This window comes from Trematomus bernacchii, unplaced genomic scaffold, assembly GCF_902827165.1.
Source record: "Trematomus bernacchii unplaced genomic scaffold, fTreBer1.1, whole genome shotgun sequence".
Classification (NCBI taxonomy): Eukaryota; Metazoa; Chordata; class Actinopteri; order Perciformes; family Nototheniidae; genus Trematomus; species Trematomus bernacchii.
The window spans coordinates 15,349,506-15,370,872 of NW_022987727.1; the positions used below are offsets into that span (position 1 = coordinate 15,349,506).

Here is a 21,367-nt window from a genome sequence, read left to right on the forward strand (position 1 = left end):
ACTGAGAACTGTCTTCAGACTGAATGTGTGTTTGTAGAGAGAGGAACAGTGACGCTTCCTTCGCCACATACATTTCCTCTGTGCTCGACAGTCATGGCCGAGGAAAGGTCCCTCTGAGACGGGTAATGAGGTAATTCAATTCCAATTGGTTAACAGCTCCTTGTCGCATTTCTAATCTGACCCAGGTCCTTCCTCGTCGAGATAAAACGAGACATGGGCGCTAACTTTACCTATCTTTCTTCTTCCTGTCCATTTTTAATAATTTACAAAATACTATTCAATTCCCACATCAGATTGAAAGCTCACGGCTTCCAAACAGCAGGCGTTTTGCCATTGACGTCAATGATTAGGGCGTGGACACATTTGATTTATCTACTTATTTTTTCTCTTACAGAAAATCTTTAAAAAAAGAACCCCTCTGCTGTGATCTCTCTGTGTCCTCAGTTTAATATTCTAAAGCTTGAGGTGATTTGCAATAATACACTCACACACTCTCTCTTCTCTCCACTGTATGAGTGCCAATCCATGGCCAGCGGTGTACATGAGGAGGAGGGCTGGTTGCTAGGTTGCATATTCCTCCGGTTACAAAGCTCTTTGATACCTTTGTCGCTTCATTCTCTCATAGACATGCACCCACTCACATGGCCAGGCACCTACATGCTGAAAAAGAGCACACAAACACACAGACATGGCTGTTTTTCTCCAGATCAGGGCAATAACCCGAATATCAAGGCAAACAGCCGGTCAGCTAGACAGGAGCCGTCTAACCACACTAACAAGGTGAGCAGACAGGGTGAGGTGCTGTGGGGGGTGTCTGTGCTCCTTCAGGAGGAACCGACAAACACTAGACTGGCGGCGCTAATAAGGTGTCAGTGCTGCCCGGCCCCCCGCTGTGCAGCACAAACTGAAGGCTGCTGCTCAGAACAGGATGTGTGATTTCAAACTGAACACACATCAGCCTGTAGCAACATCATGCGATCCCTCCCAGAGATGCTGTGGATTAGTCTGGACAAATTGGGAATGGATGGCAGCACAAAAGGTAGTGTTGCATGGAGACATGAGGGCCGTTCACCATCTTCAGCTCAACAGTTACAGGAAGCAAGCTGTGAAGACTGCGAAATACATTTATGGGAAAGATATTTTATGTCTGTCTTAATCAATTTGTAACCACAGTGCCAGTTCAAGTGCCTTAAACTTGAATTATTTTAAATGGCCAGTAGTTACCACAGGTTGCAAAAATAAGTCATATTGTATAGAAGTCGATGAGAAAATAACCTTAACATTTTGACTTTCAGAGAACGGCATCTTCCTACATAGCTAGTGTGCTACATCCATGATAAAAAGCTTCCTAGAGTGGTTACATCAGGAAAAAAAAGCTAAACAGAATAAGTACTGTTGAGTGTGTCCTCTTTTTTAAGACAGTATTTGCAAGATAACTTCATGGCCAGTATGAGTATGAGGAATGATTACAGGAACTCATACTTATTTCAACTCACATATGGTCTCTAAAAAGTAGTAAAATAAACATTAAAAAGATCCTGACTCGGGCTTCAAGCTAAATGTTCAAAGTTGCACAGAGCATCTTTGAGTATAAGAACCGGAATGCTACAGGGGGCGAAGTATCAAGATAATAAGGCTTAAATGTGTAATTCTGTAAGCTGTTAACACATAAACATAAAATATTGAAGACAATGAGGCTGCCGCATCAGACCAGACGTTAGAGAAGGTAAAGATGAAGAGCACCGGCTTGTTTCCTATCGTCTTTTTTTATTAGCCTTTGCTGCTGTGTTGAGGCTTATTTTGCTGCCTGCATTCTAATGAGAGAGAGGGCGAGGAGGGAGGGGGTGGAGGGGGGGATTGTGTAACTCTGAGTTACATAACACAGTGTGCATGGCCTTCTCTCTCTCAGACACAGACACACAGCAGAGCGACGGTGAGCGGGCAGCAAGGAGAAGATGGAGGGTTTTAAAGGGTGCCGGTGTTAATGAGGGCGATCTGGAGAGATGTGGGCCTCGCCGGAAAGTCATACCTCATTAAGGCACAGCTTCTTATAATGCCGCCGATGAGGATACGTTTTTTGGGAGGCAAGGGGACGCAGAGAGAGGACCCCTGGCTTGGCTTAGATTAAAACTCAGCCATCAAGTGGCATTCGAGTGGGTTTGCCGGGTAATTAAAGTCGATAAAATGTTATTGCTTTCACCCCCCGCCCACCTGGATTGTTAGGGATGGAGTGTCAGACATTTTCCGGACATTTCGTAAGAGGACAAAATACCAATTGGGATAAAGCCACCACACTGATATTGCTGCTTTTGGTCTGCTTTGCTGATTATCAAACAAAACAATCCTGTGTTCCTGTGGTTACTTTTGTAGATTTGTGTTTCTTTCTTGCACGTTAATTTATTGCGTTTAAACATTTGTTTTGTTTTATTGTTTGTGTTGAGTTCGGTTTTTTGTTTAACGATTTCTAAGAGAACTTATCTTTGCCTTCTTCCTTTGGAATAACATTTTGGATTTTTCAAACTTAATAATTTCAGTAAAGCGCTCATTTGCCATACAATACAGAACATTCCACCTCATACAAAAGACTGAAAACAACACGTGATAACATTAGTTTATTTCTGTCTTTAATAAATCAATACAAAATTAGGAAAGTTTGGACATGTACAGCTCATTTGAGTTTATTTCACACTCAGAAAATAGATTCAAAGACAAATGAGTCAGCACTTTCCAGGAAGGAAACCAACATCTTCAGGTCAGGAGTAGTTGACCTTCACACAGAACGTCTCCTCCGTCCTCTCCTGCAGGTTGTTCACGTAGACCAGGATCTCCACAGAGCCGGGACTCTGGCTGGGAGCGAATCGTAGTCCGATGGTGTAACTCTCCCCCCCGCCGATCTGAACACAGTGAACACAACAAACAAGCTTTATTTTCCTCTGAAGGCTTTGTGAGGGGGAGAGATTCTCCTTTTCTCTTCAGCAACAAAAGGAGACTCATGATCACAAACACAAAGTTCCTATTTACCTCAGAGATATAAAAAACGGTCTTCCTTGCATGTAATCATTATCTCCTTCGTTTGGAAAACCCTATTAAATGGACCATTCATACTGTCATTGATCGCCGACTCATTCCTGTTAACTGCCTGCAGAAGATCAACAACTGTTTCATGTCAGTATCTTGTTTGTGCCAGGGATTAGAAATAGTTTCTGTCCAGATGTGCATGCCTAGGTAGGTACAAATTCAGTGAATTGATTTGATTTAAAGAAAAAGAAAATCTTCCCAATTTTGCATTTGATCAAGTAGCTGATTCCTTAGTTTCATTTATTCTGTCATAACAGATCTAGGAACACATCTAAATGAATAACTTTATAGTTAAAAGGACAAGTAGAAGCTTTTAGTTATATAAACATGTTATATTTTAGCCGCTTAACGGTTCCACAGCTTTGTCCATAAAATACACCAACTACTGTGGTTTCTTCAAATCTGAGTCCTCTTACCAGCTACATCCATCTACCTTTGAAGATATGACAACATCACATAGCCGGAGTGAGTGTGAGATTTAAAACATTAGAAATGTCTGGGCACTAGAACCAGGGTTCTTACGGTCATTAAAAACCTGGAAAAGTCATGGAAATTCAAAATGCTAATTCCAGGCCCTGGTAAAGTTATGGAAAACAATATTTTTCCCAAAGTTTTGAAAAAGTAATGGAAATTTAACTAAAGTTGCATCAAATATCATTTATATTTTATCTAATCGCCGAAATAGTAATTACTGTATTGTATAGTAATGAAACAAAATGGTATTTAACTGACGAGGTATTTTGCTGGTGAGAGATTTTAGTTGCTTTAGCGTGTAGAAGCTAGTAAGCCTATTTGATTTGTTTTAGATAGGCACAACATGTTTCATATGCAGACCTTATTTTCCTGTTCCATGTGGTACCGCTGAGAAAGAGTAATTTTTTTGGTCATGGAAAATTAGGTAAAGGTCATGGAGAAGTCATGGAAAAGTCATTGAAAATCATTCGTGAAAAAGTGTATGAACCCTGTAGAACATGTATCCCCTACCTGCTGCAGAGAACTCTTTTTCAACAGTACATACCTTACCTGAGAACTACAACCTGTTCCTTCATGTTTTATCTTTGGTCGTTTTTCAAAGTCTGGTCGGTCATGTTTTTTCACTTAAACTCTTTTATTTCAGTAACTTTCTCTAAAGAAAAGGCCAAACAGATGTAGTGCCATTGCTTTCATTTGTCAAGAAAAGTAGCAAACATATGGGAATACTTTTGAAAAATATCTAACAACTATAAGTGGAGCATCCAGCCACCACTGTTGTTGTTAATAACTCTGTATAGCTTTGCAACAATATTAAAATACCAGCGTGCTTAAGGGATTATCCTTTATTGCATTGTAATAAATGTCATGTATATGATGCAACAGCTTATCCGCTTAATAAGGGTTGTCTGACACCAGAGGATGACTACTCAAAGAAACCCCAAATGGTTTGTGTTCTTAATTGCTCCAACCTCTTGACATCACACTTTGTTTTTTGTGTGTAAATTACCTTATTTTCATCGAAAGTGAAAATAATCTTCTCTCTAAGGAAAAGCTTTTGTTTCCCTGGTATTTCAATCAGACCAAAACTGTCCTCTAGTATTTTTGGTAATAGCCAGCAAAGGATATAAAGGTCAATTTGGGGGATTTATGCTGCAATCTTCCCAGAAAGCATAGCAGTATTGATTTCTTCTTTCCCCTCCCTCCTGACAGCTGGTTTTATCACGCTGAGGAACTTGTGTCAAAAAGAGAAGAGTGTTTCCACATTTGCTTAATGCTGCGGGCACAGTCAATTCTTTATAAGACACCTGGCGCCTGGTTGACAAAATGGGATAAAAACAACAGGCTGTTTTTCACTTTGCCCACCTTCTTCTGTCTTAGTGATGCAGTGTCTTCTGGACAGCAACAGCCTGACTCTTAAATAGTTTATATGGAAACAGACTCCCACTGCGTCTCACTCATTTATTTCTTCATTTAAAATTCTGCTTTCCCATTTGTTTTGCCCTTCCATCACACCTCGGCAAATGAAAAGCAATGATGGCGGTGACTCCGGTGCTCCATGGCTGTGTGTAAGTGAGTGAATGAGCTATTAGAGACACTGAGGTAGACAACATAACAATAAAACACCGGCGACTTTTTTTGGATTCCTACTGGAGGAAAACAAAAACAGCTTTCACTTCAACGCGAGAGGCCAGAAATCATCATCAGCATCTTTTACTCACTGAAGAAGTCCAAAACAATCTTTCACTGGAACTAAACAAATGAGAATAAAAGTTTCTCCTTCACACTAAAGTTCTTGGTGTTGGTCAAGACTTTTTCCAGTAGTTTGGCTTATTTCAAACTATAGAACACAACAGGAAAGGGAAAACTTGTATTATTTATATTTTGAGATGTTACATTTTGGAATTTCTTATTTTACTCTTTTAATGTATACTTATGTGCATTCCCTTGTTTTTTTTATGCTGCTGCAATGCAAACAAATCCCAATTTGGGATCAATAAAGTACATCTTATCTTATCTTAAAACCCCCAAAACGTATAGGGCCGCTATGAAATGGTTTGGCTTTGCTTGAAGTGAATGTACTCTCAGGTTTCTTAGTGTTCTGACTTTGTACGGTTGATTTCACTTTGATTGTAAATTGCAGTTGTAAATGTAGTAATGTAATGTAGGTGTGCTGCATAGTTAGTGATTTTGCGGCACTGCCAAATCATGATTTAAGAGTGCACCAAAACTGATTTTGGGCCTGACATAAATCAGTTCAGGACACTGTTGAAATAATCCAATACTAAAGTGTCCACTGTATGTCCTCTTTTCCTTAGCGTACTGACATCTTTTAGATTGTTGCTTTTATTGCTTTTAATTATTTATTGTTTTTACTTGTACTTTTTTTATGGTGTGTGAGCTGTGCTATGTGATTTTTTGTATGTTTTTGTTTGTTTATTTGACTGTACAGCACTTTGGTCTGGAGGTTTTAAAGTGCTTTATAAATATAGCTGTATTGTATTGTATTGTATGTTCTGGTTGCAGCTCCATCATGACTCATATATTTGAAATGTCCAGCAGTACAAGGAAGGCATGTCTGCACAGGAGGCATTTCAGATGCAATTTCTAAGTAAATGTTCTTCTATTTTACATTACATTCTGCCAAAACACAGATCTACAGTCAATACTGTGCCTGAACGCATCGTGTGCAGACACAGACGGAGGACTCAAGCTGCTGCTGTGTACACATTGTACAAGAGATTTTAAGCAACCTGTTCTTCAGCAGATACATTTCCACTGAGGTTTAGAATTGTGTTGCTGATCACTTTGAAAACACATTTTCAGGCTCATTTTTCACAGCAGGTTGTCTAATCTTTATTTTGCATCATTTAATATGAATGTCATTGTCATAGGCTTTTTTCAGCTTGTAAGCTGTAGCCTGAAAAAGTTTTCGGTGTCGTTGTCAAGAGAGGAGGGGAGAATGTGAAAGTATTTAATAAGAATGCTACTCATAATGTGACAAAAAGCCCTGGGAAGTGCCAATCATTATTTTCAGTCAGTGAAACTACTGGAGAAAAAGGTTTGTTCTGTTGCATGATTGGAATATATGATGTTAGATAATCCAAGCAGTGTGAGATATTAGCTAAGTATTCAAATAGAACTCATTATAACAATCTGAAGGTCTGAAGAAGCTGTGTCTGAGTTCTTCATTTAGACGTCATGTTTGTGACATTATGACTACTTCAATTTCCTAGTGTCATCATAACGGTTTAAGTGGGTACTATTCATAGAAGAGAAAATATCTTTCTGATTCTAATAGAAGCTGGGAATGCGCCAAAATCACTGTGAAAGATACAGATACAGTCCATTAGCCTAAATCTGTAAACAACTGTCAATAAAGTATAGGCTACTTCAACCAGTTGTATCCAATATTTAAAACTGGAATTACAATTCCTTAATTATTCTTAATAATCCGATTCAAGCTTTGGTAAAGTTTTGTATGCTTGAATGGTGCTAACCAAAACGAATGCTGCAACAGGTTCTGTGTTTAATAAAGTTCAATAAAAAGAAGCAGCTGTTTTACATCACTGAGTCATATCTAGGAGCAATGTATTTCCTAGATATAAATGTATTCCAAATGAAGAATTCAAAAATATGTATAAATGCTTTTAAGAGAGGGAAAAGGATGCTTTTAGACGTTAGCATTGTTGTTGGCAGAAACTCAAGCTTGCAGTATTCAAATAATCTTGCCTGCAGTATTCTAAATATATTCAAAATGCATGTATACAGTTTTGCAAAGGTTTTATTTCCATTACTTTTGTCCTAAACAAGACTTTAATATTAAAATGTATGCGATTAATAAGCATTCCTGTCATTACAGCTAATGCGCATTATTTACAGGGCGGTAACAACACAAGCAACCGTTAATGCAATTCAACTGCCAGTAATGATGCAGGCTTTGATTTCAATCTACACCAAAGACAGGCTTTTTCCAAGGAGTAGGGTTTCCTTGAGGTCGAGCTGTTAATTAAAGTATTGATTTAGCTCTTAATGAGAGTAAGAGAACTGCATGACTTCCTGTCTTATCTCACTTGGAATTTATCCTCTTTGAACTGCAGCAGGTCAGGATGGTCCGAGCGGAGCAGGAACGAGCGGCTGCTGGTGTAGGGGTTGGTGTAGGTGATTTTCCTGGAGCTGCCACGCCCACTGCCCACTGGGACACACACTTCAAATGCCTGCACACACAAACAGGCGAGACAGGTGGCAGTTATAGAGGCGATTAAGTGCTGACCTGGGATCAGCTGTCCTTAGCCTTTTCTTGACAGCACCCATAAAGGGGTTGAGAATTTCCCGCTGACCCAGGACACCACCAGGATGCTTCAATAAGCACTGAGTGTGACTCTTAGTCCCAAGTGGCTTTGAGTCATACAGAACAGGTACCACTTACCACACATCTAGCACCTTCCACAGTATAAGTCACATGCTTTTATATAGAATGATACAAATGAGGAGTTTCTTTGCAGCAGTCCTAAATCTGTAAAAGATAAACAGATTGTAAAATAAAAAATATATTTGCCTTTAAACCAACACTTATATAACAATGTTGTACTAAGATAACAATCATTTTAATGTTTCACTGACTTGTAATGGGGGGAATGGGGCCACCAGTCTCAGTCTGAGCCAGAAAGTCGGCTCTTTACAATCTCCTGTGAGAAGTGTCTAAGGATTTATTGTATCCAGAAACTGGATCTATTTCTTTTGGTTTTCCCTTTAATGTCCAGCTGCTCAGCTCTATGTGTTTTATGTGTTTCCTGACAGAAAGAAAACTTTACTTTTAGCTAAATTAGCGCTAAAAGCCTACAGATGCTAACAGTAGCTGGTGTCAGCTAGTAAGCAGTTAGCTTAGTGAGCCATGCTGTCAGGACTATGGGCTCGGAGCACCAGGGGAGTGTTGGTGGTCAGGAGCTAACTGGGAGGGGGATGTTTCAGTGTAGTGTTGGCCCCCAACGGAACCAGTTTTTAAAAAAAATTATTAGAGCGAAATCCATAAAATACTGTGTCTTTCATTGTGTTAATACTGTTTCATAATGTCAGCCATCACTGGGTGCAGGTGAGTGACGACAGAATGAGACATTTGGTGACTTTCACACTGCAGTGCAGTTTGATATTGCAAAGAGAAAACAAAGCGCTCAATTGATATACGATATGGAAGATTCAAAATAAGATTTGAGCTGTTTAGACTCAACTTTTTCTGTATGTTGCTATCCATTTACATCAGCAGTGTATTGTACCAGTTTTAAAAAGGGCAAGCAGACACCCGGCAGGTGTTGCTGGAGTACTAAAGGAATGAAAAGTGCCACCAACAGTTAGCAAAGGCTCCCTAATAGGAGAATGATGGCCACAGTGTTTCAGCTATTGGAAAAGGCTGAAAAGGAGACTTAAAAACACACATTTTACCATTATAGGTTGCAAAGCCAAAAAGAAAACCTCTAATACCTTGGACAGGACAGGCCGGTGGACGTTGAGACAGAGCAGCCAGGACGCCACAAGCCGCCGGTTCTCCACATCCACCGCGTTCACATACAGGAAGCGGCTTCCTGCGCGCCACGGCTGCACCTTCAGCTGGAGCTCCTGCACGGCGGCGGGAGGCAGAACGAACACCGCCTCTGGGTCCACCTACGAGAAGGTATGGGTGATTGAGTTTGGCAGTACTGTGTGGAGGTGTTGATTGGGTGGGTTGTGAGAAAGAGAACATTACTGAAGAGAAATAGAGGCATTGACAAAGTGACAGAAAAATGTGACACAGTATGATGAGAAGAGTGATTCTATTGAGAAAAAAAGATTTAGAAAAGGGCAGAATTACTTGAAAATAGGTGGTTGATGGAGCCAGAGGAAAACAAAGGAGGTGTACAGATTACAGGAGAGTGGGTGAGAGAAGGGGTGAATGAGTTTCGGTGAAATAGGGAAAGGGAGGGGGCCGACAATAATATAAGAGAGAGTAGAGGCAGAAAAGTGACAAAGAGACGGAAGGATGTGAGAATGTGATTTACTGTGCGGTTCATTTTCAATCTGTTGGGAAAAAGCAAAGCTATTCTCCGACGGTGAGCTTTATCCGATTGTATAAGACTCCTCCGATGCATTCCACAGTGAGCTAACCTGCAGAGAGTCAGATCAAAGTGGGCGCCGAAGCAAACGTGAAATCTTTTTGGAAAAAAAAAGATGTCACTCTTGCAGCCAGTACCCTTTTTCTTCCCAGAAAACACGTTTGGGTCGCACAATATGCAGCCACGGTGACTGTGGCGACCCATCACTTTTGTTTTAATTTAATATGAGTGAGTAATATGCAATGCCCTTTTACTGCCGTTCTGACTGAGAAGCATTTGAAAAACTCTCTCCCTGCTTGTACCCAGTTATGAATAAGAAACGATCTATCTTAAAATAGAGGATGATATGACACTCCCGGAACATATTTCACATGTTCAGGGAGCATAAAACCATTAAAAATGTTCGGTTTCTGTCAGATTGAGTCCTAACATGTGATATGATTGCAGGAAGTAATGGGGTAACCTAATAAAATGAAATGAATTGAAAAGAGCCATTACGCTGTCAATCCACATTTGTACATTCTGGATAATGACTCGAATATGAACCTTGGGTTATTACAAAAGAGACTTTCTGTGTTCCATTGTTCCCTGCTGCTAAGAGAACAATTTGCATGAAATCCTTTTTGTGGATATGCGGTTTGAAAGTTAAGAGAAAAAAATAACAAATGGCTCCAATTCATGTTAGATACAAAGAATTCAAGGTACTGTATGGTTTGAGCTGTTTTTATTTACAATTCTCTTATTTTATCTTCTGTATGTTGATATGCATTGGTGTAAGCTACTTTTTTTTTTAAATAACTACAAAAGTTCACACAGGGAAGACTGAAATTAATCGTACAAGCACCTTACTTTAGATTAAACTCAACAAGTGGAAGAAAGGATGTTGAAAACACAAAGCATAGCGTCTTAACTTACTACTACAGTTGGTTTTGAAATCTTGTCAAATTACAACTCCAAATGGCAGTCCTGTGTGTGAGTGCTGTAAATTATGGATTTGATTGCAGTGTTTCTGGCAGTAGTGAAGAAATCAACATGAGTCCAAAACCCAAAATGGAGAAACGGACGACTATCAGACTCCGAACAGACCCAAAGATAATTAGATCCAAAATGCGGTCGCCTAAACACAGAAATAACACCAACACTGTAAACAGCATGATGCTCCACCAATTAACAAGCAGCTAGCGTCCAAAAGAGCAGCGATACATGTCACTTCACACTCTCCATCTGTCTCAAGAAACATTTTCTACAGCACAGAGTGAGAGCTGCTTCAAGGTCTGTTTGGATTGACTAGGGTATAAGACATACAGTTTTAGTATACAGACTTTAATATGATACAATGCAGAGTATAATTTGGACTTGACTAAACCTAGGTTTATTTTGTTTTGGTCTTGATGCAGCTTTACTCAATTTTCTTCAGGAAAATGGTAGGGCTGACACTTCCAGTTGAACGCTTTTTGTTCAAATTCTAGATTGACTGACAATTGCTGTTACTTTAATTAGGAAAAAAGTGTTTTTTAATCTATCCATATGCATTTTTGAGGGTTGGCTAGTGTGAATATGCTCTCATCTGCCGATGGACAAGGCTAATAATGACCCTGATCGTCCTTTGCGACAGCTTCAATAGCTGTTCTATTTTACATATCATATAAATATGGGCAGGTGTGCATTTCAAGTATGTTATCATTAAGGAATACAAAAATAAGGTTATAAATATTGAATATGCTGCCAATAGCATTTTACATTTATAATGCATTAAGACCACCAGGAAGAGTGTAAAAAGTCCAAAGGGGCATGGAGACTTATTTCCCCATCAACCAATCGATTGGTTGAAGAAAAGGTAGAATTTCCGCAAAACAAGATTTTAAATCCAGAAAAAGGCAAATAACTTCTGTTGCATTGGGAACACAATACATTTTACAGCATAATGAAGGTAATGTGTAATTATCAAACTCAAATAAAATGTGTTAAATCACTGTTGATGTGTACCTCTATCTCCTGTGGGTGGGACGAAAAGCACTTGACCTTGCGTACAGCCTGCTTCCCCCTCAGCACCAGTGATTGACAGCTCCGCTGGCCACTCACACAGCTGACATCCACCCGCTCCAGGAAATGCACGTAAATCTGCCAGATCTGGGAGGGAGCTGCCATCCACTTATCACTGCAGAGAAAAACATCATGGGGAACAGTTAAGCTGAGGCCCCCCGGGGACACTGGATCAAGTCTTTGATGAGGAGGGGTGACCTACAGCTGTGTGTGCATTTTTTTTTAAGAAGCGGCCGCAACATCATCAGCCTCCTCTCAACTGCAGAGAGGAAGGGAATTCAGTCTCAGTGGCCCTGGCTGAAATGAGAGCTGTGAGTGGGAGGTGATGTAGTCACCTACTCAGCCCGGCTCTGTGACAACAGCACTTAAGGAGCATTTGGGGATATTCGGCATAGAATTCAAGTGATGTGGGTTTCTGAAGGCAGAAGCAATATCACTAGTGCTGGGTATAGCTGCTGAAAAGTGATATTTTCTGTTGCATTTTGTACATGGTGTTACTGCCATAACACAACATCAACACTGGATTGAATCACATTTCCCTGTAATGCTTTTACAGTCAATTATTTAACGTTTCCCAAACATTTATTCGGAAACTGACCTTGACCCTGCATCCCCAGAGGCTATAAACTCCCAGGTTCACTTGCATCCGTTGGTTGGTTTTTATATAAAATATCAACTATGAAGGGTTTTTTATTTTAAGATAAACTTGCCATGTCTTGTAGAGGGGACCATCTGTCAAAAGCTGCCTACCATCTATAATTCTAATCCATATTGAGCTAAAAAGAGGAAAATATTCCTGAACAGAGGTCGCGTTAACCGAATATTTTCCGTCAATGACGGAAAAATCTGAAAGCAGTCCGTCATTTTGACAGATTAGAACAAACTCAGAACAGCGCTAAAGTTTCCCTGCAGCGAGGCTCCGGTGTTATGCCGTGTTATGCATGGCCGCCAAAATGGAAATGATATCGTTTCCAAACCTAACTTTGCCGTACAAATAATTGTAATGTCTGTGAGTTTTTGCTTTATGCTGTGCGCGCTCCCGCCAGGTGCAATGGGCATGCATAACACGGCGCTACAGTTCAAGAGCCTGCCCCCCCCCCCCCCCCCCCCTCTCCCTCTCTCTCTCTCTCTCTTTCTTTCTCTCTCTCTCCTCCCCTACTACTGGATTTTGACGGAAATTTTACAAAATGACGGGCAGCGAAAGAGTCTAGCGCCGCCTCTGTTCCTGAATAACTGTGTTTAATCTACTTAGCACACACTAGTGAACACACAAATTACGTAGGGCCAGGTTGTTGTAAATCAGCAAAGGAGGACTGATGATCTCAGTGTCTAGGGATAAATACTGTAGTGAAAAGGCTCATCCTGCAGTTTAAAATAAAGTGTTACCTGTCTGGTCGTGAATACAAATCTCTCAAAATTATCAAATTGAATGTAAAGGTGCCCTGTGTTTTCTGACTACAGTTTTCTCTTTGTGTATTTCATTTAGTGGGACGCCCTTTTACTGTACAAGCATGAAGATGATGCAGTCCATGCTTCCGCTGAGTAATCGGCAGATAGAAGAATTTGCTTTGCAAAGCAATGAGCCTTGCTGAGACCCTGCATATTAACATGCATATATGTGTACCACAAAACTCCACAGTGAATCTAATGCAAATAAGTTATGCGGCAAAAATGTTAGTAGTCAAAATGTTATCATACACATCACCTCAAAGATGAATGATAAATCCCTGACTTTTAACATATATACTCATTTTATTGGTCTTATTTCTGATGAAGATTTGAAAGACTAGAGGACAGGGTCTATCAGGAAGTTAAGACCACCTCCATCTAATTAGTTCTTTAATTCAAGCGTGAATAATCTAATTAGTCCAACATATAATGCATCTTCAGGCTAACCTGTGTGTGCTTGGGTGCGTGTGTGTGTGTTTCACTGTGTATGGGGTTTCCTGTTCAGTAAATAATACATACGTAAAAACCATCACAAAGAACATTTTTATGAGTGGACTGGGACTCCCTGGCACTTTCAAGTACACATCCTGAGGCTCCCCTGGCACCTAGACAGAAACAGAGAACAAGGCAGAAACATTTTAAAATGGAGGGATGAAGGAACAAAAGAGTCAGAAATAAAAGAAACCCCACGTTAGATCTTTTAAAGTGCACTGCATGTGAGGGCAAGCATTTGGGGAATCATAACAGCTTGACAGTAATGACAGGTTACAAGTAAGTGAACAAGAAATCAATATTAATAAAGCAATCGTTTCAACAACTAATTGATTAACTGATTTTACTTCGGGTTATTTTACTAGGGGCTGAAAAGATTTGAAAAAATAATAAAAGCAATTTTCTCACCAGCATCCTCGTCTGGCAGATGATGTTAGGGTCACTGCAACGCACGGAAATGTGACTGACATCTGCAACTGGTTAACCCAATTAAAAAAAGAAAATATTCAGACATTAACGTACTGTACCCTAATGCTGCGTTCACACCGGACGCGATGCGCTGTTTGGGGGCGGCGCGATTACATGTAAAGTCAATGCAGAGACGTGGACAGACGCGAATTCGCTCCGACGGCGCGCATGAAGCGGTGGACGCGGCGCGAATCACACGATTGAGGCGATTGAACGGTGCCGCGTTAAACGCGAGAGTTCAATTTTTTCAACTCGAGCGTCAAATTCACGTGACGCGTTCTCGCGGAAGCCAATCAGCAGTGAGAATCTCAGCCGCCGTCACTGACGTTCAACCACACAACATCAGCCGTTAGCTGTTAGCAGTTAGCACACAGAGCTCACAGCTCCTCATATCTGTTCAGAAACTGGACAAAAGTTAAACAAGTACAAACCACAGACTGTCTGTGTCATGGTGAATACAGTCGCTGCTTTATTTATGTCTGTAGGCCGTTGTTGTGAGTGTGGAATGAGCATAGACAACGTTAGCTTAGCCTGATCGATCCGATCTCCATTCAGAAAACAAGCATTTTAAAAGGTTTTTCGCCTGCCGTCTTGTCTGCAGACTTGTCAAAGCCTTAATTCATGGTTGTTACTAACCGGTATCAGTATGTTGTTACTTCGGCATCATTTAGAAACGTGTATTACAATTTAATCACGGTAAAATATGTTCATTTGTTGTAGTTGTAGCTCCCGAGCCAGCGCGTCTTGTTTGAACGCAGCATAAACACAGCTGGCAGCCGCGGTGAACCTCCAGCGTTTAGAGCGATGCGATAGGAGCGATTAGAGCAGCGGTTTTCAAAGTGTGAGGCGCGCCTCCCCTGGGGGGCGCCAGAGAGCTTCAGGGGAGGCGCAGCGTGAGAAAAAAATAAAGAGAAACAATGAAATCTAGCTCGTTAACTTCAGCTAACTTTATGCGAGCGGCAACATGGATCGATTTTTAGTGAAGTTACCTAAAGTGAGAGAGGAGACAGCGTCTGGCCACCCCAGTTGGCAGCTTTGTTTTGAAATAAAAGTTGTGGCTCATCGGACATTTATCAGAGAAAATCCCTGATGTCCGAGTGCAAGTGAATGCAGCACAAGACGCGAGCCTTGTAACCCTGGCGCGAGCGAGGAAATGTGATTGGCGGCGATTTCATTTGAACGGGCGGCAGAAAACGAGAAGCATTCGGACCCAAGTACACGGAAGGAATAAGGTATTTGCGGTCTACAATGACAGAGAAGAGACTGTCAAGTTTGGCTGTGCTCAGCATTGAATCAAAACGCACTAAAGCTTTGGATGTTAATACGTTTGTGAGGCGTTTTGCTGAACAAGATGGTAATCGCCGCATTCAGCTGTAATAGGTATGCCAACTTGATGCTCTGCTCACGGATGACTCGAGCATTAAAAACTGTTAAGATGATGACCTTACGTGTGTACATATATTTTTTTCTTTGTGGGGTCTGCCCTGAGAAAGTCAAATAAGATGGTGTGTAAAACTACACTGCCCAGACAAAAATAAGTAACCACTTTGATTTAACTAGGCCAGTAGGTAAGGGCATTCCACTGGATAATAATACCCCTGCATTATAGCAACAACAATAATAATAATAATAATAATAGCAATAATAATTGGGAGGGGGGGCGCGGCTGTTCTTATATTCTCTGAGGGGAGGCTCACCTTCCCACACTTTGAAAACCCCTGGATTAGAGCAAAGCGAATAGTCGCATCGCGTCCGGTGTGAACGCAGCATAAGCAGTGTTTTTTAATGTTATCATTGGGATGTCATTCTGACAAAATGTGATGCATAAACGCATTTCTTCTGTTGCTCTGTACCTATTTGAGTAAAAATAGAAATAAGTGTAGAATAGATTATTTAAACACATCCACCTTGTATACTGCAAATAACTTGTGTGGACATTTTTATGCTGAAGCTATTCCTGGAAAGTCACCTTCTGAAGATGAACTAACACTACTAACAATGTAATAATATGCAAAAAAATAAGACGCAATAAATCAGAAAATATCCAAGTCCATCCCTAGACTGAGGGAGGAAGGGTGGGACAGGAAGCAATGGCTGATAGGGGAGAATTTGGGTATCCTGCGCTACCTGAGGGGTCATGCCAGGGCGGCAGGCGGATGGCTTTTTTGAGGAAACAGAGCTCGGGGTGGTAGAGGCGGAAAGTCTGGTCGACGACGTGAGGGGTCGGCTCCACGTTCACCTGGCAGATGGCCATGGGCTTGCCGTCTTCTGCTTTGAACGTTACCTACAAGAGAATGTAAAAAGTAAGAAATATCAGCAGAGCACCGATCCCCCGCCATGAAACAGATATTTATTAACACAGGGGAGTAAAAACCCTCCAGCCAAACACTAATAAAAAAGTAAAAGATGGATTAATGAGTACAGCTTGTACAATTTAGGAATTCCAATCATATCTATGAGTTATGTTAACATCATAATTAACAGAGTCGACAGGGCAGAAACATGAGCGATCAGAGGATGACACTTGGTTGTAAACAAGCCATCAGCTTTGCCAAATTTCTAAATGAGTGATTCCCAACTTTCAGCATGCAGCCCCTTACAAAAAGCCCTATTAACTTAGGATCAGAAATGATGGCCTTATTACGCACTTAAGGGGAAGCTGTGGCGCAGTGGGATAGTGCGCTGAACCTCAGATCAGGGGAGTTGGGGAACACCAGTTCAATCCCACCTTGATTGCCACTGCAGTCAATATGCTATTGTGTCCTTGGGCAAGACCCTTCAACCTAAATTGCTCCTGTTATGTGGGTATTGTCCACAGTATTGATGTATTACATGTCTGATATATGTATTATGTAATGTAAAGCGCTTAAATAAAAATGCAATTACTTATTATTATTAATTGCTCTCTTCATAAGCTATGAGCAGTTTTTATTTCTCATACAGTTTTATTTTAAGAATGCTTGAGGGCATAAACAAGGGAAATGATTCACTGAAAAATACTTACGCTCAATACTTTTGAGCAAATAAAATTAATATGTGTATACATGTACATGTTAAATGTAAATAAAACACTTTTTGGACTAACCCACTTCATTTGGGTATGAATATAAAATTGAGCATATCAGACATTTTTGTAAAACTCATTGCATAGGAAAACTGTGTGCAGATCTACGTCAAGTATAGAACATCAAACCAGGATGTCATTATCTTAACTATTAAACATATTTACAGTAAATGAGTATACCATTGTCAATTTTGGCTATGTTTTATTTTATTTTTATAATTTCTTTAGTTTACCTACACATTCAAACTACACTCGTCCTGTGTCATGAGACCTGCATTCAAAGTTCTCGACTGCTGTTAGTGAAATACAGAACTAGCATTACCATGTTTTCTTCCTGAGGCAGTTCAGCTCTAAACAACATATACAGCAGTTTATAAAGCAGCCTTAGAGAGGTTTTATTTAAAAATCCCCTAGAGATTATGATGATGATGGAGCTCTGCTGTACACTAGAATATAAACACTGGCTTCAATCCTGCTAGTGAAACCCCTACAGACCTGCTGAATGTGCTTTGAAGTTTGCTGCATTTTAATAGCCCTCCGCATCTGATCTGTGCAAATCAACACAAATGTGTTACATACATATGCACTAATTAAATATGGTGTCACATGATGGTATATACACATGCTGCTGCACACTAACATATGCAAACATATTGAATTGCCAACCCTCCCACATACATCATACTTTACGCCATCTTAAACTTTAGTTTGCTTCATTTATAAGATTGATTCGCTATGCATAACTATGGCTGGGAGTGAGGATTATAGATTACATGTAACTGAGTTGCAGGATATGAATTATAATGAAGCTGCTCGATTACACACATACTGTAATACAAGTATTTCATTTAGTATCTCTAGCAATACTATGGCAATGTACTGTACAGTATGTCGTACTATGGATAAGTTAGCAAAGTGGCCTAAGATAGCAATATTAGTAGTTTGAGGATCGGCCCGTTAGTTTTTGTTGGATGTTGAAGATCAATCAAGGAGGGTTTTCAGCTTTTATATAATAACCTTTAATGCCATTAACGGCATTCGTTTTTATTTATCTAACAGTCCAATACATACTTTTTTTAGGAATTTCATGGACTAATTCACATGATATCTGCTGAGAATAGTCCTGTCTCCAGACAGTAGATGAGCCATATGTTTTAGTTAACTCCCTGAACTTTCCAATTGTGCCAAAACAGGGCAGAATTTCTACAGGTACCAGTTCAAACTCTATAATTTGGTCTGATTGGATCTTGAACCAGCAACACTTTGGTTCTCAAGCCAAGTCCCTACAGACTGAGCTAATGCCACTTCGCCTTGGATATCATGGCTTTCTGCCATCAGGCCAAGATTCCATTTCGAAAGGCTGGTCATGAAGCACATCAAATCCACCCTCCCCCCATCACTGGACCCGTTTCAGTTTGCCTACCGAGCTAAACGGTCCACAGAGGATGCAATCTCCTCCGCTCTCCACCCAGCCCTCACACACTTGGACACTAACACTAAGGCTAAGACTAAGACTAAGGACCCTTATGTCAGAATGCTATTCATAGACTTCAGTTCAGCATTCAACACCATCATCCCCCAGCAGCTTGTACAAAAACGTACAGACCTGGGCCCCAGCCCCTCTCTCTGCAACTGGTTGCTGGACTTCCTCACAGAGAGACCACAAGCTGTACGGGTCAACAATAACACCTCAGACACCATACTGAGCACGGGGGCCCCCCAAGGATGTGTGCTCAGCCCCCTTCTCTTCACTCTGCTGACCCACGACTGCAAACCCACCTTCAGCAACAACCACATCGTGAAGTTTGCAGACGACACTACTGTGGTGGGTCTCATCAGCAACAACGATGAGACTAACTACAGGAAGGAAGTGAACCAGCTGGCCCTGTGGTGCCAAAACAACAACCTCTTCCTCAACCTGGAGAAAACAAAGGAGATAGTTGTTGACTTCAGGAGAACCCACCGTCGACCCCCACTCCCCCTGACCATCAACGGCGCTGCTGTGACGCAGGTGACCAGCACCAAATTCCTTGGTGTGACCATCACTGAGGACCTCACCTGGAAAAACAACACCACCGCTCTAGCGAGGAAAGCCCAGCAGCGCCTGTACTTCATCCGGAAGCTCAAGCGAGCCGGAGCATCACCCCCCATCATGCTGTTCTTCTACCGAGGCGCCACCGAGAGCATCCTCAGCAGCTGCATCACGCTGTGGTTCAGAAGCTGCACCGCCGCCGACCGCAAGAGCCTGCAGCGCATTGTGAACTCTGCCCAGAGGATCATCGGTGCCTCACTCCCATCACTACAGGACATATACAACACCCGCCTCACCGGCAAAGCACTCAGCATTGTGGGTGACTCCATCCACCCCTCCAACAGCCTCTTCAGCCTCCTGCCTTCAGGAAGAAGGTTCCTCAGCCTCAGCTCGCGCACCTCCAGGCTGGGCAACAGCTTCCTCCACCAGGCGGTCAGGCTGCTGAACTCTCTCCCCTCCCTCCATCTCTTCCGCCCTCTGACATCTCTCCCCTGAACTCTCCACCCTGCCTCCGACCTTTCTCCCCTGCCCCAAATGGTCCTGGACTCTAACCCCCTAACTCACTTTTCTGCCCATCTCCGCTGCTACTGCACTGAAACTGTACTTTGAACACTTAAATTATATTATTAACATTTTAAAATGTATACCATGTTTATCTAGGCCATTTTTGTTTTTTGTTTGATGTATATATGTCACTGTAGGACTGCGGGAAACGATATTTCGATATTTCTGGATGTACAACATGTAGAATTATTGACAATAAAGCTGACTTTGACTTTCTTTGACTACTGTCCAGTGGCACAATTTGAACCTTTTTAAATGCAACAATTATTGTTTTAGTTTATGTTTGTTTTATATTTTAAGGTCCGATAGAGAGGCTGCAGTGTTTAGATTACAGGTAGGTAAGATGTAAGGTGCCGACCAACCAGGTGTTTATCTCAATTACACATATAAAATCAAAGAGCAGCTATCTTGGATTTCTGCAGGCTTTGTTTGGGGAAAACACTCACACTTGTTGATAGCGCTTTAATATTTAGTGCAAAGGCTGGGGAACTGGCTCAGAGCTTCAAGTCCAACCAAATCCAACACATTTGGCCTTAACTGTACCACAGACTGCGAGCCAGGAACTTACTGTATCAGAGAACATCAGTAGCTGAACTCACTAATGCACCTAAGACCGGATGGGAGCATATCCCGTCAGTCAGGTTACAACATCTTCTGAAAAAGGCCTTCCCAGAAGAGTCGAGGCAGTTATTACAGCAGTTTCATAATGAGTAGCAATCATCTCATTCCGTGAAAGGCTTTAATGTTCGGGAATGAAATGAAATAAAATAGATTCAACCCCAGTGTGTGGTGCAATTATTTCTTACATTAATTTATACAAATCTATGCCATTCTACAGCATGAAAAGCGTTCCAAACAATGCAGAGGACCTTCACTACAACTGCTTAACATATGTTAATATATATGAATAAGTATAGGAGTATAGTTATACGTTAACTCTCCACATTTTAGTCATTGATTCTCATACTCAGAAGTTGACCCCTGCCAAACAACAGCTGTCCAAATGGTTGATGTGTCAGATTTGCGGGGCCCATGCTGACCCGCAGTAGTGGCCCATATTTGGCTCTGGTGATGTGTGCTGACTGACGGCTGTGCCAAAGCTGGCATCCTGACAGTCCTGCTGTTGGGAATTGTCAGTTTTAGCAGGACACCGATTTGATCCGGGCGTGACCTCTTTGACCTCTTGACAGGATTTTTGCTCATAGCAGCAGTGCTGACACCGGCACACAAATACACACAGACACACACAATGCCTTCTGCAGACACACACTCTTGGCGGACTGGCAAATATTTCATCACCCGGTGCAATGGGAGAGCTCCACACGAACAACAGGATTATTGCGAGGTACTGCAGGTTAGCAAACTGTGATTTTTTAGCAGCACAAATGTGAACTTTTAATCCCAAGTAGAGAGAGAGGGTTTTTTAACAGTTTTTATAAGGGAAAAAAGTTCACATTGTTTCTTCCACTCTTTATATAATAAACGGTTGAATAAGTGCATAAAATAGCAAAATAACTTCAGTAATGCCATACACGGATAGTTCATTTAGAGTAGATTAGCCAGACGTGTCAAGCTGTCCTCCAATAGGGGACAGTTTAACCCTCCAGCCAGGCATTTTCC

At 41.3% G+C, this 21,367-nt stretch overlaps 1 protein-coding gene across 1 annotated transcript in view; it reads right to left on the reverse strand.

Annotated features, from left to right (window-relative positions):
* Positions 1 to 2,597: 2,597 nt before the first annotated feature.
* nphp4 (nephronophthisis 4) overlaps positions 2,598 to 21,367 on the reverse strand; it is a 183,892-nt gene continuing 165,122 nt past the window's right edge. The window contains exons 24-30 of the mRNA XM_034145454.1: positions 16,215 to 16,371; positions 14,028 to 14,095; positions 13,647 to 13,732; positions 11,622 to 11,793; positions 9,028 to 9,207; positions 7,623 to 7,766; positions 2,598 to 2,894 (exon numbers count right to left, since the gene is read on the reverse strand). Of these exons, the coding sequence (XP_034001345.1) occupies positions 2,754 to 2,894; positions 7,623 to 7,766; positions 9,028 to 9,207; positions 11,622 to 11,793; positions 13,647 to 13,732; positions 14,028 to 14,095; positions 16,215 to 16,371 (948 nt within the window). The 3' untranslated portion in view covers positions 2,598 to 2,753. The remainder of the gene's footprint in view (positions 2,895 to 7,622; positions 7,767 to 9,027; positions 9,208 to 11,621; positions 11,794 to 13,646; positions 13,733 to 14,027; positions 14,096 to 16,214; positions 16,372 to 21,367) is intronic.